This window comes from Vitis riparia, chromosome 5 (genome assembly GCF_004353265.1).
Source record: "Vitis riparia cultivar Riparia Gloire de Montpellier isolate 1030 chromosome 5, EGFV_Vit.rip_1.0, whole genome shotgun sequence".
Classification (NCBI taxonomy): domain Eukaryota; kingdom Viridiplantae; phylum Streptophyta; class Magnoliopsida; order Vitales; family Vitaceae; genus Vitis; species Vitis riparia.
This window is the reverse complement of record NC_048435.1, coordinates 1,799,309-1,827,284: the sequence shown is the minus strand read 5'-3', so window position 1 is coordinate 1,827,284 and position 27,976 is coordinate 1,799,309. Positions and strand designations below refer to the sequence as shown.

General features: G+C 36.4%; 1 protein-coding gene across 1 annotated transcript in view; it reads left to right on the top strand.

Annotated features, from left to right (window-relative positions):
• Positions 1-514: 514 nt before the first annotated feature.
• Positions 515-27,976, top strand: part of LOC117914486 — a 117,755-nt gene continuing 90,293 nt past the window's right edge. The window contains 15 exon segments of the mRNA XM_034829830.1: positions 515-759; positions 2,942-3,023; positions 3,736-3,839; positions 11,820-11,915; positions 12,030-12,077; positions 18,520-18,570; positions 19,261-19,364; positions 19,567-19,684; positions 21,253-21,354; positions 21,488-21,688; positions 22,150-22,307; positions 22,533-22,688; positions 24,466-24,558; positions 24,734-25,085; positions 25,354-25,467. Of these exon segments, the coding sequence (XP_034685721.1) occupies positions 745-759; positions 2,942-3,023; positions 3,736-3,839; positions 11,820-11,915; positions 12,030-12,077; positions 18,520-18,570; positions 19,261-19,364; positions 19,567-19,684; positions 21,253-21,354; positions 21,488-21,688; positions 22,150-22,307; positions 22,533-22,688; positions 24,466-24,558; positions 24,734-25,085; positions 25,354-25,467 (1,794 nt within the window). The 5' untranslated portion in view covers positions 515-744.

Here is a 27,976-nt window from a genome sequence, read left to right as displayed (position 1 = left end):
TTATGTTATGTTATTACATGTAGTGATAAAATAAAAAGTTAATTTTACAAGAAAAGAATGAAGATATCTTTGTCAAAATGTAACAAAAAAATGATGAAGGATTAGATTTGTAAAATTAAATTTTTAATGAACCTTTTAATAAAATAACCATTTTAAAAACCCTTTTAATCAAATAACCTTTTAAAATAAAAAAATACATAAATAATTTAGATCATAGTCGTTATTTTGAACACATAAGAAATAAATAAGTTACCTAAAATACGTTTATAAGTTAATTAAAAGAAATGAAAAGCTAGGGGAAGCCTTCAACACCTCTCTTTTTTCGTAATTTCGAGATGAGGTAGGGGTCACTTTATAAATCGATAATAAAGTGCTCATAACATAGAGAAAGATCGCAAAGCAGTTATCAAAGTTTAAGGGACCAAGAAGTAATTTAGATTCAACAGAGTGGATTTGGTAATTATACATCATCGGAAAACAATTGGAAATAGACAAGTGCAACAGAGCTCGCAACAAAATACGTTACTCCATTACCTTTTTCTCCTCTCCCCTCCTTATAAAGTGGTTTCTGTCGTTTCTTACGAGCGTCCGCTTCTCTAGGCTTCTCTCTGCAGATCACACCTAGGGTTTCCAGAACCGCTCGGCTCATAGATGGTTGTTCTTCGATCATCGTCCGGCTCCTCCTCATCATCAATTTACAGAATTATCCAACAATAACCGGATCGGTGCGGTGGAATCGCGATCATGTTCGAAGCGCACGTACGTGTTTGTTTGATCAATATATTCATGGATTGATCAATGAATTAATTCTAGAGTTTCAGCCGTATTTGATTTTTAGAAATTCATTTTGGTGGAAATTCACGAAGTTTGCATTTCTTTTTGAAATTTGATAAAGATAAATGAGTTTATGCTCGCGTTTAAGAGTTTTCTTAAGGACATTTATTTTGTGAATGATGCCACATGGATAATAGTAGTAGTTGTGAATTTAGGGATAATGGCCGAATTGAAGCGGTGTTGTGATTGCTTAAACACTGTGAAGTGAGATGTTAAGTCGTTACGAGGCTTTCGATTGGTAAAGTAAAGATGACGCTGTTTTCTGAAGCTAGTTGGGGTAAGAACGGCATAAATGATGGTCCGGGAGATATTTTTCTTTCAAGTTGGGATTAGAGAGTTGAAATTTTATTATAATGATACTAAATACTAAAATTAAGTGTTAACAGTGGATGCTATGTGTTTGGTTATGTTCTTTCACTTGGTTCATTTGTGTAGCTTTTTTTGGTGCATCATAAATTAAGAAGAGTGAGGAGAGTTGCACTAGAACAGTGGTTGATCAAAATCGCTTGTGAGGTAATTCAAATTTGATAATGTATGAAGAAAGGAGGGCCATGATGACTACAATGAAATCAAAAGTTGCATACCCTTCACTTGGGATTTTCAGCAATGAATTAGTATGAGTTCCAAGTATCTCAAGCTCATAGAAGTACTAATACTTAGACTAGTAGGTTTTTTATTGATGCATCTTTAAGGATTTACTTTGTACTCTTCTTCAGTCTCATTATTGGTTCTGGTTAATACTTAAGGTACTGGGGCTTCCTCCACAAGGTGGAGTTGTGAAGCTTAAGTTTGATAAATGTTCCTTGTGTAACCCTGGCCACACAGCATTTGAGGACTCTTTCAGGATCATAAGAGTGATATTAGTTGAGCTTTTTTGAAGAGAGCTGGGTACAGGCTAGCTTGAAGCAAAAATTCTTGTTTTATTAGTTGTCTCAAATCTGTGATAGAGGTGGATGTACTAATCTATTGGTATAGTGGGATATGTAACTAATAGTCTTTGAGGGTTTTGGAAATATGATTAGTGGACAAAGAAGATTATTGACTTGGGTAGGAGATTGGTTTGCTCCTTCTCATAGAACGGTAGATCAGCTAATCAAGACACCAACAAGCTGGCTAAGTGAAGAGTCTCTTCTTGTTGGGAATCTCATGCTCCCTTAAGTTTTTGGGTATTTTACCTCTTAAGCTTGGGAGGCAAATGGCTACCTATTACAAGAGTTTTTGCTTTATCCTTTCATACATGTGTGTACATTTTTTTGTTTTCTTTTGAGGATTTCTTGCGACTCTTTCTTTTGTACAGGTTCTTACTTATTTTTTTCTTTTTCTTTTTTAATACAACCCAAGCATAGTTTCTTGTTGAAAAAAAGGTACCACAGGGGGGCAAGAAGTATTTTAGGGGGTGGGGTTTGGTTGGCTATTGTTAGATAAACTTAGATGTTTGCCATGTGTTTGACTTAAAATCTGACTTGGGAAGAGTGAATTGGTACCTTGGGGAGGAGAAGTTCCTAACATTCATAAGGGGTGAAACCTCTGAATAGGGTTGATGTGTTTTGAGAACATGAAGGTGGCCATGAAGGCCATGAACTCAAAGCAAATGATATCCATCCAGAATTCCTTTTTTTTTTGGATCAGCTATCCATCTAGTATTGATGAGTCATGACTGGTGGTATTAGGGCCACCTAGAGAGGAGAGGTTCTTGGCATTCATAAGGGGTGACTTCTTTGAATAGGGTGGATATGTTTTAAAACTGTGAAGCCTGTAGACCTAAAGTGGATAATATCCACCCAACGTTAGCAAGTCATCAAAGTTGGGGATGTGGTCGACTTTTTCCTTTTTGTCATTTGGAGCTTCCATTGAAAATTTTCAAGGCTAAGGCTATTTGAGAATAGGCAGCTTAAGTTGCAAGAGTGGATTGGTTGATAACTTTATTATTATTATTTATTAGCATGCTTTAAGGATTTACTTGATTATACTTATAAAGTGTTCTTTTTTTTAAAAAAAAAAAATTTAAAATTGTTTTATTGTTGGATGATACTGGATGAGTTTGTTTTAAAGTAATGATTTCTTAATCAGGCTGTTAACATGGTTTTTACATATATTTTGTTCTTAGGTTTTACACCTGCTTCGAAGATATTTGGGCGAATACGTCCATGGGCTCTCAGCAGAGGCCTTAAGAATCAGTGTTTGGAAAGGTTTGTACTCCCATTTTCTATTGTTTTTATTCTATATTTACTGATCTTTCATATGATATTTCTTTTGGGCTAAGATTATCGCATTGCCAATAACCACTTCCAATGTATGTGATCTGTTAGAAAAATGCAAAATATACTAGCTAAAGGATATCTTTCAACTTGATGGGGAAAGAATATCACTTGTCAGTCCCTGGGTTTAATAATGTTTGAAGTTTTAGTCTGTCTACAACCTCTCATTTCTGTATAAAGCTATTTTGTTGAGTAATGGTTCTTGTATGCCTACTGCCATCATGTCTCTATATGTTCATTTTCCCCCACTGTTAAAAATCTTTTTTATTTTTTCTCAAACTGCTCATTACTCATATGCTTGTCTTGGAAATCCTAGGTTGCCTTACTTGGTAGGGGAAGTGGTCATAGTAAGTTTAGTTTAATGTTCATAATTAAGCCATTGCTTTCTTTGCCTCTTCAAATATATTTTGGTATATATTTTGTATTCTTTTTTCTTTCCTTGGGCTCATATAATTTTTTCTTTGTTAGTTTTCAAAACAATTCAATGATATTTCTTGTAATGGATGTTAATGCTTTGCTTGTTATTTCATGAGGGGGTTTATTTTGAATAAATATTTTAGCCATTTGACTTGAAAGTATGTATATACTTGCAATATTTTTCCCAAAAGGCAGTGAATTTTTCTGACTATTCCTTTTCTTGTAGGGGATGTTGTTCTCAGAGATTTGAAACTGAAAGCAGAGGCACTAAATTTGTTAAAACTTCCTGTCACAGTTAAAGCTGGTTTTGTTGGTACTATAACATTAAAGGTACTTGTCTCTAATTGCTGTCTGGCTGGGCTTTTGATCATTGAACTCACTTTTGTTTCAAATGATTTTCAAATTAAATACTTGGATAAGCAGAATTATTGCTTGAATTTATTTTGAGGACAAGCTCCTAGATTTTAACACCGTCTGCGAGGCCTTATTTTACTGGATGCCTGATGTCATCTGTGATTTTTTGAGCTGGTGGATGGTGCTTGTGCTAAGTTTAAGTCTTAGCTGTAGAAGGGATTATCATTTTATCTTTTCTTTCCATTTATTGTTAGATATTTTTCTTTTTTGGATAGAAAATGGAATAATATTATGAAAAAAAAAAAGCATACATACCAGGATGTGTATATAAAAGGGTGAGAGGTTCTTCAAAGAAGATATAACTGAAAAAAGGCCCTTACAACATATACAATATGCATTTCAACTCATGAACCATTAGGAATACAATCTCTTGCAAGAAAGGCAAGGAATCTACTTTCAACTTCAAGGAGGCATGAGTGGATGATGTTTTGGAGGCAATGGGTGGGATGATCGTGTGGAACCTGCGCTTCTTAAGACATTTTCAAGATTGGGAGATGGACAATGTTAAGAAGTTTCTTCAAAGGCTATAGTAGCAAGAAAGAATAGTGGAGAGGATGACAAAATGGTATGAAAGGCTAGTAAAAGTGGGGAATTCTTGGTGAAGCCTTTCTACTCTGCTTTAGAGTTGGAGGTGAAGTGTCTTTTCTCAAAAAGATGGTATAGGGCTTTTGGGCTCCTACCAAAGTGGGTTTTTTATTTTTGTGTGCGAAGCGGCTTAGAAAAAGATTCTAACCATGTACCAATTTAGAAAGGGGTCATGGCACTTTCTATTCTCTTTATTTGGCATTTCGTGGGTTCTCTCATATTCGACAAAGGACTTATTAATGGGTTGGAATGAGAGCTTTGTGGGCAAGAAGAGAAGAAAGGCTATCAACTCCTCTTTTCTTTTTCTTGACATTTTGGATAGAACACAATCAAAGAACCTTTGAAAGGGTGCAACGTGCTAACCAATCTCTTAAGGACTCCCTTATATCCGTTTTATACATGTGGTCTTGTGGCTATGTTCTAGTTGATGGTCAAGCTGGTTTACATCCTTGATAGATTTTGTTGAGTGGTTGTGCTCTGAGACTCTAAGTACTAGATTGGGGTTGTAGTTGTAGGTTGTTTCTTTTTGTTCTTTTACATCTATACTTCTTATGTGCTATGTTTGTCGCTTTTTAATTGACGTTTTTATTATATATACATGTACATGTATATTCATAAATGGGTGTGTGTGTGTATGTGCATCATGATTTGCCTATAAAAAAAACCTTTGCTAATAGATTCACCTTATGGTTTGTTAATCTAGGTCTCCATGAGAAGGAAACACCCATGTCTAGATATTTGAAAGATCCTCCTTATCATCCATTGAGCATATTGCTAGGCACATAGTTTCTTCTGAGCTGTTCACGAGATGAACACCACTGCATCTCCTTCCGCCACCAAGATCTAGATCCCCAAGGAAGGGACCTCTTTCAAGCCTTCAACTAATGCTTGATTTTGACCATTCTTTTTTATCTAGTCATTTTTTATTTATTAGAAAGCTCATATGACATCCTGAATGTAATCTCTAATAATCCATCTAATACCTATGCCTTGTAGTCTGTGTTTGGTCTCTTTTACCCCTCTAGCATGGAGTCCTTAGTGCCTAACCATCGAATTCAACTTTGTATTCCCTATTGGAGGAGGGTTTTATTAGCTAAGAATAGGATTTCCCTTGATTCCTTGACCAAATTGCTTTTTGATTTGGTCATATGAAACTGAAAAGTTTACTTGTAAATTCTTTAGTCTTGATTACCCAAAGATATTATTTTATTTTATCATTATTATTATTTCCTAACAAAAAAAAAAAAACCTTATCAAACATCTCCTCTAAAAGCTCTATATTCTTCGTAAAAAGTTCCAATGTTTCTTTCTGTCCATATCATGTTAATTGTAAATGAGGCTTTTGTTAGAGCCTTCAAATGTCATTTGAAGAAAATTAGGGCATTGGAATCCTTGCTGAAAAAAACAACTATATCAAATCCAAAGAAGCTAGCTAATGAAGGAACACATGGTGTATTGATTCTCTAGTCAGGTTAAGGGAGCATTTGGGGAAGGGAAGAAAGATCACCTTGTGGGTTGGAACTAGGTGTGTAAGCCCAAGAGGGAAAGAGGGTTAGACATTGAGAGGATTTCTTTAAGGAATAAAGCCCTTCTAGGGAAGTGGTTGTGGAGGTTCCCTATGGAAAATGATGCTTTATAGCACAAGGTCATTTTGAATATATACGGTTCAAACTCTAATGAATGGGATGCTAACTGTGTTGTTAGGTGGTCACATAAATGCCCTTGGTAGGCTATTGGACAAACATCCTTGGATTTCTTTCCTTTCACTCGTTATTTTGTGAGGGATGATACAAAAATTTTCTTTTGGGAAGATTTTTGGTTAGATGATAAATCTCTTAGTGACCTAGTCCTAAACATCTATAGAGTGATGGGGTTGAAAAACTCTATTATTTCCTCAGTGCTAGTTTCTCCCCCTTCCTCTCTATATCTTGGAACTTCAATTTTTGTTGTAACCTCTTGGAGAAAGAAATTAAGGGGCTAATGTTTGCTTTAACCCATGTCTATTTGTTGCTCACTTTTCTTGACACGAGAGTTTGGTCCTTGACATTCTTAGGATCGTTCTCAGTTCGCTCATTTTTTAATGCTATCTTTGCTTTTGACCAATTCAGTTCCTGTTATTCTTGTAAATTTTATTGCAAATCCAAAGCTCCACCTAAGGGTCTTTTATGGCTTATGGTAAATAAGGAGGTCAATACTAATGCTCCAACAGAAAATATCATACAAAACGCTTAGCTCGGAATAGTGTGTTATGTGCAAGGGGAGTGAGGAGTTTATAGTTAATGTTTTTTGATGTTAACATGATGGTATAGATTGTTTTGACTAGCAAGAATTGATTGGGTTCCACCTAAAAAGAGGAAAGAGATGTAGATTATATCATTTACACGTTTTAGGGGACTTTCTTGAGGTAGGACTCTTTGGTGCATTGCTAGCCTCACTTTGATTTGTACAATTTGGTGGGAAAGGAATGCAAAGGATTTTTAAGGATAGGTGGAGGACTTTAGAAGTAGTTTGGGACTTGATTTATTTCTCTTTTTCATTATGGGTTTCTACTAATGAAGTTTTTGCAGGCATCGCCTTTGAGCCTCATTTTGCTAGATTAGATCCTAGTTTGCAGGACCACAAGATTGATTAAAGAAGCACCTTGTGAATGGCTACCACCATCTGTAGGTTTTGTCAAGTTAAATTTTGATGGAAGCTTTATAGGAGGGTTGACTAGAGATCATTGTGGTAGAGTGTTAAGAGTATTCTCTAAACCTATAAATTAGGGTTTAGCCATTAATGTAGAAATTCTAGCTCTTTTGCAGGGGTTGTTACTGGTGAAAGTTTTAGGTTTTTCCAATTTTCTAACTTATCTTAAAAAAAAAAGGGTTTTTCCAATTTTCTAGTAGAGGGTGATTGTTCTGTTATCATATTATGGTGACTAAGATACAAGAGGACCATGGAAGTTTAATGGGTGGTTGTGCCAAATTATTAACATTTCTTCAGAGTTAAGATGTTTGTTTTTTGGGACTCTTTGCTTAGGCAATGATGTGGTAGATGCATTAGCAAAACGTGAAGCTAGTCATATGGTTTCCTTTGTAAGAGATTTTATACCTCTATGAATTGTAGTTAGCTTTGACCTTTTGGACTAGTTGACACTTATCCGTCTTTTTTATCCTTTGTATAAAGGATTGGGTACTTCTTGGAAGGATTGGTCATTCTTCTTTGTATTTAATATTTTAATACAATGAAGTTGTTGTTTCTTATAAAAAAATGTCTTTTTTAAGGTCTTCCAATTTGGTAGATGTCATTTGTTTGCTTTTCTAGTTGGCACAGCCCCATACAAGAGTTCCGACTTCTGAGGGTGCATTTCTTTTTCCAAATTAACTTCGCTCAATGGATATTATGCTCATTCTTGCTTTTGTACAAGAGAGTCTAACAACTGTTCTATCCAAGGACCAAAAACATCTCCTTAGGGGTTGCATTAATGATAAAAACACCGTTAGATGAGAAGAAATTTCATTAGTTTCACACTCATTAAGGTTTTCTAAAATATGAAATTCTAAGAATGTGTTAGGTGATGGAATGTTGATGGTAGATGGGAGGTTCTTTCCATCATGAAAAAGGAAAAGAGATTTTGAAAGAACCTTATCATATGTCTTCTTATAATTCATTAACAATGAATCTTATAGGTTTGAAAAAGTTAAAAGGAAAGATGGGCAATATTCGCATTAGGGCGATGGTATAAGTTGGACAATGGGACTAGCGTCCTACCTATTATCCCATACATACACTATAGAGTACCACCAAAAAAGCTTTTTTTTCCCTTTCCTCATAAACACCACAATTGTTTTTCTAATGTTATTTATTTTATCCAGGTTGTTTTTGTAATATTTATTAAAAACTTGAATTATTTTGCAACCTATTTTGAAAACTTGTAAGATGATATAAGACCAATCATCATGAAAGAAAGCTTGCTTTTGTTGAAGCAAGGATGATACATTACCTCTACTCCCTTTTTCTACCAATTGAAGATATTATTGGATACCTTTTTAGGTTTGTTCATTTATAGTCCTTGCTAAGGTACTTGAAAATTTTACTTTTTGCTAGTATCCCTTACTCACGTTCTCAAAATAAAAGCAAGTGGTTTATAAGAAGAGGCATTATGGAGCTTGAGGGGTAAGGGATGGTCATGAGTGGGATTATGGAAGCTAATTAGAAATTAAAAGTAGTTCTAACTTCATGTTCGGTAATGGAAGGAGGGTTAAATTTTGGGAAAATAGATAATACCCTTTCTTTGGGAGAGTCCTTATGTTATTCACAATAGTGGTCACAAAAGACTCATTGGTAATAAAGGTGTGGGAACAGATGGGGATGGGGGCTGATGGAGTCCTTGCTTTTCAAGACAATCCCATGATTGGGAACTTGAAATGTTACGACTTTTTTTTTTTATTTTTTTATTTTTAAGGTTGTAAACAAGTATCATTAGAGGGAACGTGGATGATAAAATGGTTTGGAAGCTTGGAACCCTTAGTCCCCAATGAGGGTGTGTTTCTTTGCATCAAAAGCAATTTTAGGATGACTTTAACGTGAGATTAGTTTTAAAAAGGGGTTAGATATTGCTGAACATATGTTATTTGTCTAAAGGTGAAGAATAATTTGTTGATCTAGTCTCTTTCATTGTTCTAAAATAAGAATTTTGTGGTAGTTGGTTTATTCTTCGTTTGGAATAGTTTGGGTGATGCACTCTTTTGCAAAAGGAAATCCCTTGGGTTGGCATGAGTATTTTGTGGGGAAGAAGTGAAAGAAAGCTCTGAGGGTCACTCTCTTGTGCTTGTTTTGGACCATAGGGAAGTAAAGAAATATGAGGTTGTTTGAAGATGTAGAGCAGACAGACCAAGTAATTGAAGCTTCTTTTATGTGCAAATTTTTGGATAGGGTTTGAGGGTACATAGATGATCAGTCAATGACCATGATAAACTTTGTTAATTGGCTTAGCTCTAAGTAAGGGGGAAGGAGTTTGTTTTTTGTTTTTTTCTTATTATTACTTGCTTCGTGGTGCCTATTGTATATATGTGTACTTTGGTGCACTCATTTTTTAGGTGCTATTAATATGTTTCCTATTTGCGTATTAGAAAAAAGAAAAAAAAAGTGAGGGTTTATATTTATAGGTTGATGTACCATTGCAATGTTTTTTCTTTGGTTGGTGAATTAAGAGTATATATTTATGAAGACACCTAACATAGGTGTAGTTATAATGTTTGTGAATCATGTTGTACTATCCTTAGTTGGAGTGATCTCTCATATTGTTTTATATTGCAATACCTATTTTTAATGCAGTTTTTTATGAGGTACATTAGACGGAGTTGGTACTAGGAAATCAAATCTAAGCTTTGCTAATAAGGGTGTGCTAGCATGTATCCAGGTTTTAGCTGGGGCCCAAGAGAATGGGGTTCAAGACTTGTCTAAAGCAAATCAGCAGTGTGGTAGGTGCAGAGTGAAGCACATGGAAAATACAGGAGTGGGGCAAGAGAAGCTTGATGCTAGTCTACTTCAATCTAAAACTGCCAAGCAAGTATGTAACAAAAGCTAACATAGATCAAAGGTGTATCATGAAGGGGATTGAGATCGAATGGAAAATGTTACACCATATTAACCCATTAAAGCATAGAAGTGTGGATGTTGGATGTTGTGTCACTTCAATGCATTTTTTTGGGCTGGTTTAGGATAGGCCTATGACATGGTGGAACTTGGTAGTGAGAGAGCTTTAGCCTTATTTTGGGAGGAAAGGATTGTCATCGACATCCATTGCTTTAAGATGAGAATAAAGGAGTGTACAAATATTTGTGCAATAAAGATGCTTATAATGCGTGCAATGAAGGCCTTTGCTTGGTTAGTGACACACAATAAGGTAAATACTATTGACATGCTACAGTTGAGAGGGCCCTCTCAAAGCCCTTAGTTCTAATTGGTGCATCTTATGTATGGGGAATGCAGAGATGATTGATCATCTCTTTTCACATTGTTCGATAACTTTAGGGCAATGACATGAGCTATTCAGATAGACTATGATGGATTGGGTTCAGTCTAGGAGTTTATGCGACATGATGATCATTTCATATATGGGTGGCTTAGGGAGATCCATTAGAGGTAAGACTCTTTGAAAATTACTCGTCTCTTTTTGTTTTGGATTGTGTGGTGAGAGAGAAATGTTAGGATCTTTGAAAATAAATGGAGGATATTAGAGATGTGACATTCCTCTCAATGTCATTAAGCTCAATTGACATTCAGTCATAGTTTTAAAAGGCTCAAGGCGCAAAGTCCTCTTAAAGCTTGATGCGCAAGGCGCACCTAAGACACGGGCTTTAGTGAAGTGAGGCGCACCTTATTTTACATATATATTTTTATATAATATAATCAAGTGCCCGAAATTTTTCCTCTATTTTCCATCTATTTTTCCCCTTCTTCTTCGTCTTCTTCTCTTCTTCACACTGTTCGGGAGGCTCGGACATTTTTTTTTGGTATTTTACAGGTCCAAACACAAGCATATATTGGGTTCTAGAAGAAGAACAAACCAAAATGGCATCGTTTTTGCTCCAAAACGGCGTCGTTTTGGAGCCTAATATTTTTTTTTAAAAAAAGGCAAAAAATGACGTTGTTTTGGACGTTCTTTTAAAAGAACAAACCAAACGACGTCGTTTTGGTATCATGAAATTAAAAAAACAAAACCCTCGTCATTTTCCCTTTGTTGCTTTGCACTTCGTCACCAGAGGGTGAGAAGACAATGGTAGAGGATAAAGGCGGACCTATTGGTGGTGTCGTGCCTAGTTGAGAGGTGAGCGCCTTGTGTGCCTAATCAGCGCCTCTGTGAAGGGGCGGGTGCCTACAGTGGTGCCTCCAGTCAGGCGAGGTGCTAGAGGGTGGCGTCGCACCACCTGGAGCCTATTAAGGCGTGCCATTCACAACTATGCATTCAGTGTGTAGACTAAAAAGGTGGGATCAACAAGGAGAGGAGCTTAACCCAAGTTTAAGGAGATGAGATCTTTGTATGTTCTTTTGTGGTCTATCCCATGTTGTATAAATCTTCTTGTACAGTGGAGGAGTTCATTATGTCTTGATCAGTTTTTTGAATTTGTGGGGAGGATTCCTCACCCTTCTCATGACTCTTTATTCATATTAATACATCTCTTGTTTTTTACCAAAATAAATAATAAATAATAATAATAATAATATTATTATTGCAGTGAATAAACATAGCCAGATATTTCAAATACTATCTTGAATTTCTTAGTTGTTTCTTTTTGATCTCTTTTCTCTGATTTTTAACCATAGGTACCCTGGAAAAGTCTAGGCAAAGAACCTGTGATTGTTCTCATTGATCGTGTCTTTGTTCTTGCTCATCCTGCTCCTCATGGAAGGACTCTTAAGGTAGGAGGAAAAAGTTTGCTTTTTTTTTTTTTGAAAGAACTGTTATTACTTTGTATCAAGCAATGTATGCTTTTCTGCTGGCCTGAGTCTTGCTTGCTTTATTATTTTCTACAGGAGGATGACAGAGAAAAACTTTTTGAAGCCAAAATTCAGCAGATTGAGGTGAAGTTTTTTGTTTGTCACCAATCTCGCTTTCATACCAAATTTTGAAACACGTGTTCTAAATCATTTTAGAAGTGATCTGGGATTTGCATGATTATTGTTTTGTATTATGTTTTTCACATTTTGGGATATCGTCCAGTTTAATGATCCAATTGCACATTCCAACACTTCTTCTTCTTCTTCTTCTTCTTTTGTGAAATTGAATACCGTTCCATGTAAAAAAAATTTTAGAGCAATAAATTCTACAGCTTTCAGCTGAAGATTTCTTATATTCTTTCACTAATAGAAAAGTTGACTTATTTTCTTAAGCATGATTTTTTTTTGTTTATATAGTGATGTAGAATTTACTTTAACAGAAATAGGCTAGGTAGATGTCGGGTGTACAACCTAGGTAGGTTGAGCTCAACCCAAGCTTGGGCTGAAGTTTTCATTCCTATGGTTGGGCTTAGATTGAGAAATCCAAAAAGGTTGTGTTGAGCTTCAATGGAGGTTTTGGGCAACTTGATGCCACCTAGCTTAAAATGTAACCTTAATTTCATTTCAAATTTATTGCATGGATCACAATTACTATTATGCTTGTATATGTAATATTTTCAGGGTTGGCTGAAAACTACGAGAAATTTTTGGAAGCTTCTTTCTTAACCATTGGATGAGAAATGGGGAATAGTATCATATATACTATTGGGCGCTCTTTTGGTGTCTCTTTTTAATATATATGCTTCTTTATCTATCAAAAATAAAAAAGTATCATATAGAGAAAGAAAGAATGTAAAAGAAGGATGAGAGATCCTAAGGGGAAGGTCAATTATGCATATAACAGTGTACAGAACAAAGAAAGCAAAATAAAGAAGAAAGAGAAGAAGTATTGATAAACCTTAAGAGTCTCAGTAAGGTTTGTAGGAGTCTTATCTAGAAGAGATATTAATGTATTGCACAATAAAATGCGCAAATCTATAGTGAATTGTTATCCATTGGATTCTTAAATTTTCTTTGCAAGTCCCATATAGAAGTGTTGTGACCAAATCCCTCAACTTAAACAGGAGCTTGGAAAATGACACCACACAAGAATTCCTAAACTCTGATTATTAATTAAAATTTGAACTGGGGAAACCCCTATCAATTAAGAAACTTAAGCATGCTTTGTGGAGATGAAGACTTTTGATGTGGCTAGGTTCTAAATTCTATTCTTATTCAAATTTAGAAATTGCTACCTAAGTGGGTAATATTTTGCACCAAGTGCCCTCTAAATAAAACACTGAAATCAACTCAAACAAAAATAAGAATTTATAAAACCCATCATGGAGCACCATCTAGCTTGGATATTAAACAACTTGATCAATAAATCTATGTGTCGTTTCCAATAAAAAAAAAAAGACCAAAATACCTCTAAATGTTTCTTTCTGATCAAAATTTTAAGATTTCACATTTAAAGAAGCTAGAAGCACGTAGGTTCTGCCATGCGGCACCTGTGATGCAATCAGTCAATTGTGGGCTTGTTGAAGTGACACAAATTTCTAGTTTTTATTTTTTATTTTTTGATAGGCAAGCAGAAAATATTAGAAGGAACAAGGTACACCTAAGGTGCAAAAGTCTCTTAAGGCTTTAGGCCCAAGGTGAAACATGAGGTGTGTGCTTGAGCAAAGTGAAAATGCAACCTAGGGTTCATGTCAATTTTATAAATATGATCCAAAATTCAGTTCAAGCAATAAAAATTTCAAGATTCTAAGCATTTGAAATAAGCATTCAATAAAAAACTAATGAAATTATACAGAATTTTAATATTATGTCAGAAATTTAAAAAATGAAAGTTCTAAAAAGGTTGGAAAAACAGATGAGCTGTGCTTCTCAAACAAGGTGCACGCTGTGACAGATGAAGCACTACAGATAAGGAGTCATTGTGCCTTGGGCCCAAGCATGCTTTTTAATACCTTCACTTAGGCCTCATTTTGACACAAAGTTTGGACCGCCTAAAACCTTTTATTAGTTGTTTTTTTTTTTTTTGATAAGTAAAAGAGAAGAAATTGTATTGAAAAGAGCCGTCAAAATAGCAACTAAAAAAGATGCAACATAGGAGCAACCCTCTCCCCAGATGGGATAAAAATCAGCCTTCAAAAGCGGAGGGCAAAAAAAAAAAACCCTCATCGAGAACCTACCCAATCAATGAAATCAACTAAAGTTGAAGGACCATCTTTTATGAACAATTCGTCTCCGACCAAAGAAAATAAATAAAACAACTCTTAAATCTTTGAATGGACAACACATCATTTTCAAATGTAATTCTGTTCCTTGCCTTTCAAACCGTCCAAAAAATATATAAAGGGCCTGCTCTCCAAACTTCCTTTCTTTTTTTTTTTTTTCCCACAGAAGACCCATTCCAACCCAAGAGCGTCATTTTAACAGAGGCTGGCAGCACCCACTGCACCCTGAAGAGAGTGAAAAACAATGCCCAAAGAGTCCTTGTCTTGGCACAGTGGAGGAGGATATGATCTATCAATTCCTCATACATTTGGCAAATGTAGCATCTATTTGCTAAAGGCCATCCTTTTTTTTGAAATTGGTCCAGAGTAAGAGGCTTCCCCCAAGTTGCTTCCCACCCGAAAAACTCACTTTGGGCTGCACACATGATTTCCAAATGACATTCAATGAGAAAGAGGCTGATGGGCCAGATTCTAGGGCTTTGTAGAGAGACTTAACAAAGAACTTCCCACATTTAGTTTCTATCCAAAGCATCTTATATTCCACATCCCGCTGAACACTCTTCCCATTGAGACCTAATAAAAAACTGTGCACCTCATCCATTTCCCAATCATTGAAGGGTTTAGAGAAATGTGTGCTCCAACTCCCCTCTCCCTCAATGAAACTTCACACATCTTTTACCCGGGCGTCCTTGGACGTAGCTATAGCAAACAAAGTAGGAAAAGCGAAACAAAAAAGTGAATCTTCACACCATCTATCCTTCCATAATCTTACCCTTTGACCATTGCCCACCACAAAGGAGAGTCTATTGCTTACAACATGCCACTTCCTCCTAATTGCTTTCCACAACCCCATGCCATACCCATCCCTCACTTCCTTGGAGCACCAACCCCCTTGCTCCTCCCCATACTTTCCCCGAATCACTTGATTCCACAAGGCCTTTCTCTTATTTGCAAACCTCCAACTCCATTTGCACAAAAGAGCTTTATTAAGAGAAGAAAGACACTTCACCCCCAAACCCCTTTTTTCTTTTGTCTAAGCAAACAAGCACCCATCTTACAAGACGAGGTTTCCGCTCAAGAGCCCCACCTCCCCACAAAAATCTCTCTGAATTTGCTCTAACCTCAATCTGACGGTCCTAGGCAAAGTAAGCATGACATGAAATAAATGGGCAAGTTAGCCAAGGTATTCCTAATCAAAGTAAGCCTCTCTCCTTTGGAGATGTATTGTCTCTTCCACATTGCCAATCTCTTTTGAAACCTCTCGTTCACTCCATCTCAGGCAGCCATGGACTTAAAAGGAGCTCCCAAAGGCAATCCCAAATAAGAGGAGGGGAGACTCTTGACTTTATAACCAAATTCTGCAGCCAAAGCCTCCACATTTTCCACATATCCCACTAGGATTAACTCGCTTTTATCCAAATTAATTCTCAGCCTCAAAATGGCCTCAAACCACATTAGAGTCCAACATAAATACTTCATCTGATCTTGAGAAGCCCCACAGAAAACCAAAGTGTCATCGGCGAACAATAAGTGGGACACATGAGCCCCTTCACCACTTCTACCCCTCACTTTATAGGCCAACAAAAAACCCCCACTTACAGCTCTCCTTAGAAGGCAACTAAGTGCCTCCATAGCAATCACAAATAAGTATGGCAAGAGTGGGTCCCCCTGCCTTAAACCTCTAGAACTTTGGAGAATCTTGAGGAAGTCCTGTTAACCAAAATGGAAAAACTAGCTGTAGAGATGCACCATTGCATCCATTGGAGCCATTTCTCCCCAAACCCATCATACCTATAACTGAAAGCAAGAAAGACCGGTCTACGTGATCATACGCCTTCTCTATATTAAGCTTGCACAACACCACCCCCTCAGTACTTTTCAAAATTGAATCTATGACTTTATTAGCAACAAGGGCAGCATCCAGGATTTGTCTACCCTCCACAAAGGCATTTTGGGCCTTGGAGACCACCTTACCCACTATCAGCTTTAACCTATTGGCTAGCACTTTAGCTAGCCACTTGTACAACCTTCCTACCAAACTAATTGACCTGAAATCCCTTAAATCTTTTGCAGCCCCTTTTTTGGGATCAAGACTAGGAAAGTTGCATTCTGACTTCTGAAAAAACAGTTGTGATCATGAAACTCCCTGAAAAACCCCATGACCTCGTTCTTCACAAACCCTTATGAGGATTGCTAGAAAGCCATAGAAAAACCATCAGGCCTAGACACTTTATCCCCATTAAAGCCCTTTAGAGCCTCGAAAACCTCTTTCTCAGAAAAAAGGCTTCTCCAGCCTCGCCCTTTCAACAACCTCCAACCTTGCAAAAGACAGACCACTAACACTGGGCCTCCACCCTTCTGTAGCAGACAACAAAAGCTTAAACTCACTCACCAAATACCATTGATTTTAACCCGTGCCATCGAACTCCTCCTTCTGTGCGCATTAGCCATCTTATGGAAAAATCTAGTGTTTCTATCCCCCTATTTCAATCACAGTTCCCTTGATTTCTGCCTCAAAGAAATTTCTTCTAGGAGAACCCACTTTTTAAAATCTTCCTTTACATCTCTCCTAGCTTCCAACTCATGGACAACAAGTGGCCGAGCAGCCTCTACTTTGTCCCAAAATTCCACTTGATTCAAAGCCATAGCCTTATTAACTTCAACTTTACCAAAGACATTCTTGTTCCATTCTCTTAGTAATGGCTTCAAGGCTTTCAACTTTGCAACCAAAACAAACCTAGCAGTTCCACTAAAATTGAGACTCTCCCACCAACCCTGCGGCTTATCCTTGAAGCCCTCCTCTTTCAACCACATGCTCTCGAATCTAAAAGGCATTAGGCCTCTCCTCACAACACCTCCTCCCCCTTCCTCCACCCATCTAGCAAAATTGGAGAATGATCTGAAACCGGTTTAGGGAGGACACACTGAACAACCCCTGTAAAGTGACCTTCCCAGTCCTCCAAAACCAAAAACCGATCGAGCCTAGAATTAGATTGATTGTTTAGGTCCCCTGCCAAGTGTAAGGACCTCCCTGTAGAGGTAGGTCCCTTAGCTCTAAATCCTCGATTATCTCATAGAATCTCCTTATTATTAGTTATTAATGTGCTTTACTATGTATTTTATTACATAGTTATTGTGTATTTTATTACATAGTCAAGCGCTTCAAAGCATGTAGAAGCGGTTTGAGGTTTAAACACTTTTGGTTATTGAAATAGGGTGCTAGATGCTTTTGCAAAAGAGCTTCTGGTTAGAAGTTTTGAATTTATTTATGTACATATTGATTAGCAACCTCTCTTTATAGGGATTTAGGGAAAAACTTTATTGTAACTTACGACTATAGCAAAGGGGGATTTAGGGTTCATTATGTCTTGATTAGGTTTAAATTAGGTCTTCTGTTGGTTATCCACCTGTAGTGTTCTCCTTTTTTTTGGAATGGTTTACAGATTGTATTCTTTAGGACCTTCCTCTCATCCTTTCCCTTATAAAAATTTTTTGTTGATAGAAGTTTTGGTTTCTCATCATTTAACTTGTACAATTTTAAGCAAGGTAAGAACTCCTAACTTCAGTTAGTTTCAAATGTCTTTTAAAGTTGAAGGGAAGTGTGTATTTTTCTTGTCCATGCAAGTTGAGAAATTGTTATAGAGATGTTAAAGACACAAAGGTAAAATAATGTTTGTAAAAAAAAAAAAAGTAGATAATTGTTGATACAACTGACAAATCAGATCTAGGACAGCCTAACTGAGCTGGAGTTAAACCTATGACTTGAGGGTGGTAGGAATGGGCTTTGGCTGCATCTTCAATCTTCAAGATTTAGCTGCCTATGACAAAATCTGACATGATCAAGTTGTTAAACAACCACTTGATTAAAAAATTTAAGTTGTCATTTAATGCAAAATGATATATCAAACTAAAACCCTCCATGTAGGGCTTCAAACACATGTGGGAGCCAAACAACCAGCATAGACAACAAAGAGAAAAACAAACAAACAGATGAGGAACCAGAGCTCTGATATGAAGTTAGTATCAGATTGGACTGACTTTACAGTGCATGCCCTTTATTATTATCTTTACTATTATTGTTATATAAATGCAGAGAGGAAAAAAAAAGGGAAAAATGCAAATATGCCTTACACTGTAAAAGTTATTATACTTTAATCCCTGATCAGGTGTTTTTTTGTTTCTTCTGTTTCTTTTTTTTTTCCCTTCCCCCCCTGATATACATATGTGATATCTTTTACATGCAGGAAGCAGAGTCAGCAACCCTTGAAGGAATATCAAGATCAAAGCTAGGAAGTGTATGGCTTTGAATCTAGTACTCAGTCAATTTGTGTAGCATTGTCTTCAAGAACATTACATATTATTGGTTTATATGGGTGAAAACAGAGAAGGATAGTTTCTTATTTTGTTTGGATTGGTAAACCCTTTCTGCACGAACTGCTTATGTGTATTGATGTTGTATAAGGTGATATATATGGGATTTTCTACTCGAGAAATACTTTATGCCAATTTTTTTTGAAGATTTTATCTATAATATTTTGATATCTTATCCTTGGATTTTGATGCTGCTCATGGTACGTAATAAATGAAGGGTGTCATTAGCATCCATTTCCCCTGTCCTCCTGCCAATTAACCACCAGGAAGTAAGCATGAACTTCATATAGGGTTGATGCTGGGAGCTGGTAACAATTGATCTTCCATTGTGCCAATCCAAATAGTTGGGACAAACTTTCAAACTCTGGTTTTTATCTTTTGTGTTTAGATGTTAGCTCAGACATATGTCTATTTATCTTTGCTGGCTTGTTGATATTCCTTTTATTTTCCCAGAAAATTCATCTTATGCTCTTGTTGTGCTCTCTGAAGAAGAAAAGTGTGTTAGGTCTGAGTGAACTTGTAAAATGCTTCCTCTGATTTTTGCTGTAATGCATGTGAGAACATGGACATAGTTGCCTGTTATGGTGGTCTTATTTCTGGTGATTCTTTTGCAGCCACCTGCTGCAAATTCATGGCTGGGTTCTCTAATTGCTACCATAATTGGAAATCTTAAGATTTCCATTAGCAATGTCCATATCAGATATGAGGATTCTGTCAGGTTCGTGGGCATCTGCTTTCAATGTTGCTTTCAGTTTAAAGTGCATGACCCTTTTCCTTTAACTTACAGACATAGAAAATATAAACTAATTTTTATTTTGTGATCTGATTATCTCTCAACACATGAGATCTTGTTTTCCATGTTTAATATTTTCTCTTCTGTTGGCTTATGATAATTTTGGAAATTATTGTATGTTTTACAGTAATCCAGGACATCCATTTTCTTCGGGTGTAACATTAGCTAAGCTTGCTGCTGTTACCATAGACGAGCAAGGGAATGAAACCTTCGACACCAGTGGTGCCCTAGATAAATTGCGGAAGGTTAGCTTATTTACCTTCCTGGTGAAGGCGATTTCACAGAAAGGCAATGAAAAGAGTAGTTCCATGCATGTTATAAATCTTAAGTATGTGATCAACTACATTTAAAAACATTTGCAAAAAGGTTAGCACCAACCACTTGTTATAGGTGAGGAGACTTCCAAAGCCCTCCCCTGGACCATCATGTTATGTGCTTCGAATGTAGTAAATTAATTTTCACTGCTCAGTAGCTACAGGGCTTTGACATTGCTTGTTTTGGCTTGCTAATATGAATTGGGTACCTCCTAGGAGTGTGGTAGACATGATGATCGTTTCTCTTTTAGGTTGTTTTGGGGAACTTCTCAATGGTAGGGTGCTTTGGTTTGTAACTACCTTCACTTTGATATGGTTTATATGGAGATGGAGGAATGCCAAAGTTTTTTAGGATAAGTGGAGTTCTATGGATTTAGTGTGCATTATGGTTTATTTTCTTCTCTTTTGAGTTTCTATCTCCAGGCCCTTTAAAGATGCTCCCTTGAGCTTTCTTGTGCTTGATTGGAACCGTCTTTGTCGGTCTAAGAGGATACTTGGGGAGGTGTAATCTGTGTGGACTTCATCCTTACAGGGTGTTGTTAAATTGATGAGTTTTTTTGGGGGAAACCATGACAGCTTGGGATTAGGGAGTGATCAGGGACCATAATGGCACTTTTGAGATCTTTTTCAAAGCTTGTTGAAGAGCTTGGCTATTGCAGTACAGATCCTAGGCATTTTGGAGTGTTTGTCAAATGCAAAGGATATGTACCTCTCAAATCTCTTGTTGGAGGGGATTTGACTATTGTCATATTGTGGGCGTCAAAGATGAGAGAGGTCCTTAGAAATTTGATAGGTGGCTTTGTCAAATTATTGATATTGTACTAGTCAGACAGATAGCATATATGGTCTATAGGAGTGGAAGAGCATTCTGTTGAGAGTTGGGTTGCTCTTTCTCTGTCAGCGTGACTAACTAATAGCTTTGGTAATTTCTTAAGCAAGAGGGGAGCTAAGCAGGTGGTTTCTTTGATAGGAGACTCTTACACCTAGCTGTATAGAGTATTTTTGGCATTGTGCATACATTTGTCTCCTAGGTCAACTGTGCGACTTTTTCACTTATGTCTTGTTGTAGGTTACACTTATCTTTTCTTGTTTTTGTTCTGGTTTTATTTATTTTGGAAAGATTTGTCATCCTTCATTGTACTGCCAATTCATATAATGAATTTTTTGTTTCTGATATTAAAAAAAATTAGAAGAACAAAAGGAAAAAAAACAAATAAATAAAACTACACATTTGATTTTATTTATCAAAAAAAAAAAAAAAAGCTACCTCAAATAAAGCATCTGCTACTGAAAAACTGTTAATTTTCCATGCATGGATAACTTTGCAACTTGTATCTCTGTGCATGTGTGTTAATTGTTGGCACAGCTGTAATAATATGATTATTGTATTATGGGTTGCCACTCGTAAATTATTTGCCAATTTTCTCTTCATGGTAATATATTTACTGCTACTTATATTTGCATGACAATCTAAGTTATGTGGTTGTTTTTTGTTATAGTTCTTGCAAGTTGAGAGGCTTGCTATGTATCATGATTCTAACAGTGAGCCTTGGAAGATAGAAAAGAAGTGGGAAGATCTCACTCCCAAAGAATGGGTTGAGGTTCGTTCATGTAACTTGGAATTAGTCTTTCTTTATAATAGTTACATATAAATGCAAAGAGAAATATTATCGTGGTTAACTGGCAAGCCAGGTGTTTTATACTTCTTTCTCTTCATTATTTAAAATTTTCCAGATATTTGAGGATGGTATTAATGAACCTGCAACTGGTGGCGGAGTGGTGTCTAAATGGGCTCAGAATCGCAATTATTTGGTCTCACCAATAAATGGAATCCTTAAGTATCATCGTCTTGGAAAACAAGAAAGAAATGATCCGGAGATTCCTTTTGAGAAGGCGTCTCTTAGCCTCAATGATGTTTCTTTGACAATTACAGAGGTTCTGATTTTTGACTTCCTCAAATCATCTTCAATATGAGTCTGTTTTCTTCCACGTCCCCATTTATATTTTGATTTGTTGAAGAGAAGAAAATTTTGAAGTTGTATTTTTGGATTGATGAGAGAGATGGAGATGAAAAGGAGAGGATTTTCTTCAAATGTCTTTCCAAATGGCTGATAGTTTTCACCTAAGGAGGTAATATTTAGCTACCCTCAGTTCCTCACAGAAGTGTACAACAGTTACCACTGCCACTTTAGCTGTCACTGCCAAAACCACTATTGAGCAACCAATTTCTTTGATGTAGGAGCACCAGTTCACCTCTATGTCCTCTAGGATCATTGATACAGTTCCTCTCTCTCCCTCTCTCTTTCTCTCTCTCCCCTTTTTCCTTTGCTTTGCTTTTATTTTTCCTGAAAAGCATATGGAGTGTTAAATTCAACTATTACCTTGACTTCTCACAGGCTCAATATCATGATTCAATAAAAATTTTGGAAATTGTTTCACGATACAAGACATATATTGAAGTTTCTCATTTGAGACCAGTGGCTTCAGTTAAGGAGTCTTGTTACTTGTGGTGGCGTTATGCTGCTCAAGCTAGCCTGCAGCAGAAGAAGATGTGGTAATGAATATAATTTGTTAAGGTTCATGATATATCTCATATTCGATAATAATGGTAATCCAAAAGTGGAAATTTGATCCAAATTGGAGAGAACAGGTGCCTCTTTTGGTGTTCTCAAATATTAAAAAAAAAAAAGTGAGAAAAAGATGAAACATATATTAATGCAAACATCTTTGTTTAGCGGCATGTAGACTTTTCACTGACTGTTACATCTTACCAATTCAGCTATCGATTTTCGTGGGGCCGAATTCGGCATTTTTGTCACCTTCGTCGGCGTTATGTTCAATTGTATGCTGGTTTTCTGCAACAGTCATTAAGTGATAGCTCTGAACTTAGAAAAATTGAGAAAGATCTTGATTCCAAAGTAATTCTTCTATGGAGGTACGAGGAATAAGTTTTCCCTTGATATTTTGTTGTTTTCAATAAAACTTTATTGTCACTGCAATGAAGGGAATGCGTATTTTGAATGTGATCAAATACTTAAAACAAACATTGTCAAATGCACTATTTTTTTCTTGTTTTGTATACTTATGTCTTTGTTCATTTTCATAAAATTATATATTCCTTTAATTCAACTGGTTACATGGCCCTAAATTAAGTAGAATGGTAGAAGAGGAATTTGTGTATTTCTTGCGCCGGAACAGGTTTGGGAGCATTGAAACTCTTAAAATACTTTTGTCCCGAAACACAATATTGCCAATAGTAGCCTTTATAGCATCATGAGTCCCTCACTCCCAACAGCAGCCTGCCCCTGGACTCCTCACTACTACTACAGGCATGGACTCCATTTTAGTCTGGTAGGAGGATTTCAGAGGTTTATGAAGAATGGAAACCTCCTACAGTGGCTTACCTGAAGCTCAATCTCAAAGGGTGTTAGGTAATTTTGGAAATCTTAGGACTAAAGGTGTTTTTCAGAGTTCATAGAGTGTCTTGTGGTCAGAGCCTATTCCAAACATGTGGGGTAAGGTAGGATTACCTTAATTCAAGCTTGTTTAGCAAATACTCCCACCTACTGTATGTTGCTGTTTAAAATTCCAATGGAGATGGCATCTTGAAGAGAAATGTCAAAAAGATTTTTTGGGGTGGGTTCAGTGAGGGTTGGAGAGACTTGAGCGCACCTATTGGAGGTTAAACTTAAAATGCAAAATGGTCGTGTTGAATTCCTAGAGGGAGTAACTCCTTATGACACTAGGTGATTAAGAGTATTTAAGGGTAATGGGTGATAACTGATATGCCAACGTCTTGGTGAGAAACTAATATGGTTTTAGCTTAAGAGACCCCATAAAGCTGTCATCATGGATCATTTTTGCTTTGTGCTCGTGGAGGATAAATCTATACATCATCTTTTCCTATATTATCCCTGCACTTCAGAGTTGTTGCTCAGACTTTTTTCAACAGTGGATGAACAAATAACACCTGAGACTTCCTAAACATGATGTTTATCAGTGTCCTGTTTGAATCGTGAACCTCCAGGGGATGAGGAGATGATATACAACCTTTCTTGTCCTCTGACAAAGCACACCTATCATATCTTGATTATCTGTTGCATCAATGTGATTAAGAGATTCATGCCAAGAATTGCACAGTGAATACAAAAAACTTACTGGGCATCTTTAGGTTCTGACAATTCTACAAATGTGTTATTCCTCTATGGTTTTGATTGTGACCTAAATTAATTCTGAAATGTATTTATTGACCCTTAGTCCATATAAATGATATATATCTATATATTGTTAACTTCCCATTAAAATATTGATGGTAATGTCAGTCATTTTTTATTGTAGCTGTTTAGCTTTGCAGAATCCATAGATCTGCAACATCTAATTGTGTTTCAGTGATTTATTTCCAATTTCAAATGGTCAGTTCTTCACTTCGGATCCAGACTTTGCAAATTGGTTTAATGTTTATTGTGTGCAGTTTCCTTGTGAATATGTTCTTGTTTTTGGTTCAAGCTTTGAATAAAAGGAGTTTGAAGTATAAAAAGTTTGATTTGGGATTTTAGGTCATGAGTTACCTTTAATTTTCAATGTAGTAAGTGTTGATAGTATTGAGTTGATTTTTTAGGATGATATATTAACTTTGTCTTTGTGTATTAAGGAATAGGATTGATATTTGAGTCATCTGCTTTGTTGACATTTGGTGTATGAATATCATTCAGGCTACTTGCGCATGCTAAAGTTGAATCGGTGAAGTCAAAAGAAGCAGCTGAACGGAGGAGGCTTAAAAAGAGAAGCTGGTTTTCATTTAGAGGGTTTGTGGAAACTTTAATGCCTTTGCTCTTTTCTTCGATTTGGATTAGTGTGGCTTATGATTCTTTCTTGGGTTACTTGGTGTGCTTCATTTCATGATATTCTTGTTGCTTTATCTCTTCATTGAACATTATTCTTGTATGCTTGGCATTTTATTGTAGTTTCTTTTCCTCTCAGGAGTTCTCCCTCAGGTGATGTCTCTGTCACAGATGCTTCCGAGGAACCACAGTTGACTGAAGGAAGACTGACCAAAGAAGAATGGCAGGCGATCAATAAGTTACTGAGTTACCAGCCAGACGAGGAGTTGAATTTGCCTTCTGGAAAGGACATGCAGAATATGATCCAGTTCTTGGTAAATGTGTCAATTGGTCAAGCTGCTGCCAGGATCATCAGTATGAATCAGACGGAGATTGTTTGTGGTAGATTTGAGCAACTTGATGTGTCCACCAAATTTAAACATCGGAGCATCCACTGTGATGTGTCATTGAAGTTCTATGGCCTAAATGCTCCTGAAGGTTCACTTGCACAGGTTTGCTTTTAAAATAGTGTTAATATTGTGATATTTTCAATAGTAAAAGGATTTTAAGTTGCAATGAAGATCTGGATGCTTTGAGTTTGTTTTACTCCAAATATCTAGAGTTTCGGAGGAAATTCTATTTTTTTTGGTATTTATGTATTTTGTATGCAAGTGTAACTGAGGCCAACATCCATGCTCTTACCATCACTTGTAATCTTGCTCAATGGTATTATTTTTGTCTTATAATTGGGCCTTCTATGTTGATAAATTTGTCATGCAGAGTGTGAGTAGCAAGCAGAAGGAGAATGCATTAGTTGCTAGTTTTGTACGCTCACCTGTTGGAGAGAATGTGGACTGGAGGCTTTCAGCTACTATTTCTCCCTGCCATGCTACGGTGATTTCTTATTCTTGCTCACTTTTGTTAGATTGATAGATTTCATCCTTCTTTGTGTTTGTGATAGATAATCCTTGTATGTATATGTTATCTGTGTGCATGTGTATTTATACTTTCCCCAACTGTTAGGAAGTGTCCCAAATTCCTAATTAGTATAGATTCCTTTTTTGTAAAGAATATTATATAGAATATTTTGAGGTTAATATATTATTGTAATATTAGACTTTCTTATAGAATAAGGAAGAATTGTTGGAAATAGATGTTTGGGACACTTCCAAAATTAGTTGGAATGTGTGGGTACAACCCAAAATTAGTTTCTTTGCGTGGGAGGCTACGTGGGGTAAAGCCTTAACCCTAGATCTTGTTCAGAAAAGAGGATCCTTGGCAAATAGATGTTTTATGTCTCTTGAGAATGAGGAGGCTATAGATCATCTTCTTTTTCACTGTTCAAAAACAAGGGTCATATGGGACTTACTCCTTACATTGTTTGGGGTGTCTTGGGTGTTGCCCTCTTCAGTTAGAGAGACTCTCCTTAGCTGGTATGGTTCTTTTGCGGGCAAAAAGCGCAGGAAGGTGTGGAGAGCTGCTCCTCTTTATATATTTTGGACGGTTTGGAAGGCGAGGAATAGTTTGGCTTTCAAGGATGATGTGTTGTCAATCCAGAGATTGAAATACTCTTTTGTTTATTCTATTTGGTCTGAGGCTAAGTTGTATATAGTTGAATGCCCTCTAACTATGGTTAATTTTATTGATTGGTTGGGATCCTATTAACATTGTTTTTTGGGCCAGCTGGTTGTTTTTCTTGTTTTTATCCTGCTTCTTTTCTTTGGCCTTATTGGTGGAGGGTGTATAGGTTTGTATACCTTGAGTCGTTTTTTTGGCGTCTCTTTATATATGAAATTCTCTTTACTTATCAAAAAAAAAAAAAAAGAAAAAAAAAAGGAAGAATTGTTGGAAATATCTCTATAAATATTCTAGGTCATGAGGGGAAAAAGTTATGAGATAGAGATGAGCTTGTAAAGACTATATGAAGTGGATAGAGATGTGAGGAAGAACGGGAGGCACCCGGTGGAGTGAGATGGCTCGTGGTAGGGTAGGGATACGAAGAGTGGGGAAACATGGGATGATTTAGGAACCCAATAGTTGTATCTGGTTATGTCCTCTGTAATGTTTTGGTTTGGTCCTCTGTAATGTTCTCTATTGTATAGTGGAGTGATTATCTCTCATCCATGAACATAGGCATGGTTGGCCAAACCATGTTAAAACCTCTTGTACCGCATGTGTTATTGTTTTATCTTTGTGTTCTTGATTAATGATGTTTGCATCAAAGCTTCCGCTGATGCAACACCAACAAACATCTAGAAATTAGTACTTATAATTCTCTCCTTGCCTACACATGCTGATTGTGGTAAAATAATATGTTTTGTTGGCATTTTGAGTTTAGAAAGTATGTTGAGAGATTTGAAATATTGTGGTTGATTTTGGATGCATAATAGATGTTAACTACCCATTCATTCCATTAAATGTTTGTCTCATTCTTCAGATTGCCTATCCCTTGCTGCCACCTTGTGACATTGGTGCGATATAGGAAGGTCCTGAGAATTTTATGATAAAAGTTAGGAGCATCAAGTTATCAATAAATTACTATCACCTAAGAAATGAGGTTTGCAGTTGTGATGGTGTTTATGGGATGACTTAAAGTTCCTTTGCTTATAGGATCATCACTAAAAGTTTTATCTATGAGATTGAGAACTATTCTTCTCCTTCTTGAAGTTTCATCAAAGTGTTCTCTTCATTTTTATCAAAGAAGGTTTTGGAAGCTCATTTCTAATGGCTGGAAAATGTGGTCTGAGATTTGGTTATATATATAAAGGATTAATTTCAATCACCTTCCTTGAGGTTTTGGCTAAATGCACTTAACCCCCATTGATTTGAAATTTCATCAAATACTTACCCTACTCTTCTTATTTGTTATTTTAACGCACCTTCCCTTGAACTCAAAATAAGGGAGGTATTTGACAAAATTTCAAACCAATGGAGGTTAGTTGTATTTAGCCAAAACCTTGGGGAGGTGAGTGAAATTAACCCATTATATAAATATGCACACATACACACACATCGGTTAATAACATTAAAAAGAACATTTTGTTATTTTATTCTCTATTTTAAAGTTTATGACAGTTTTCTTTATTCTTGTTTGAGAACCTTGGAAAAAAAAATTCTTTATATGGCCTTAGATTGTAGTATGAAATATATGTATTTCTCTGTGGTTCTTCAATACCTCTAATCTAAATATGCCGGTGCTGTCATGTTGTACGTATGTATCTTTATCTCTTGTAGTTCTTCTATTCCAGTTGAGGCATTTGAGGTGAATCTCATGTTGTTTTGAATAGAAATAAACTGAGCAAGAACAGTCCATCTTTTCTTGACCTCTTCCTTGGTGATTATGCATTGTTGTTGAAGTTGGTTTGCTGGATCTAGCACTTCTCATTTAGGGTCGTAGGAATAA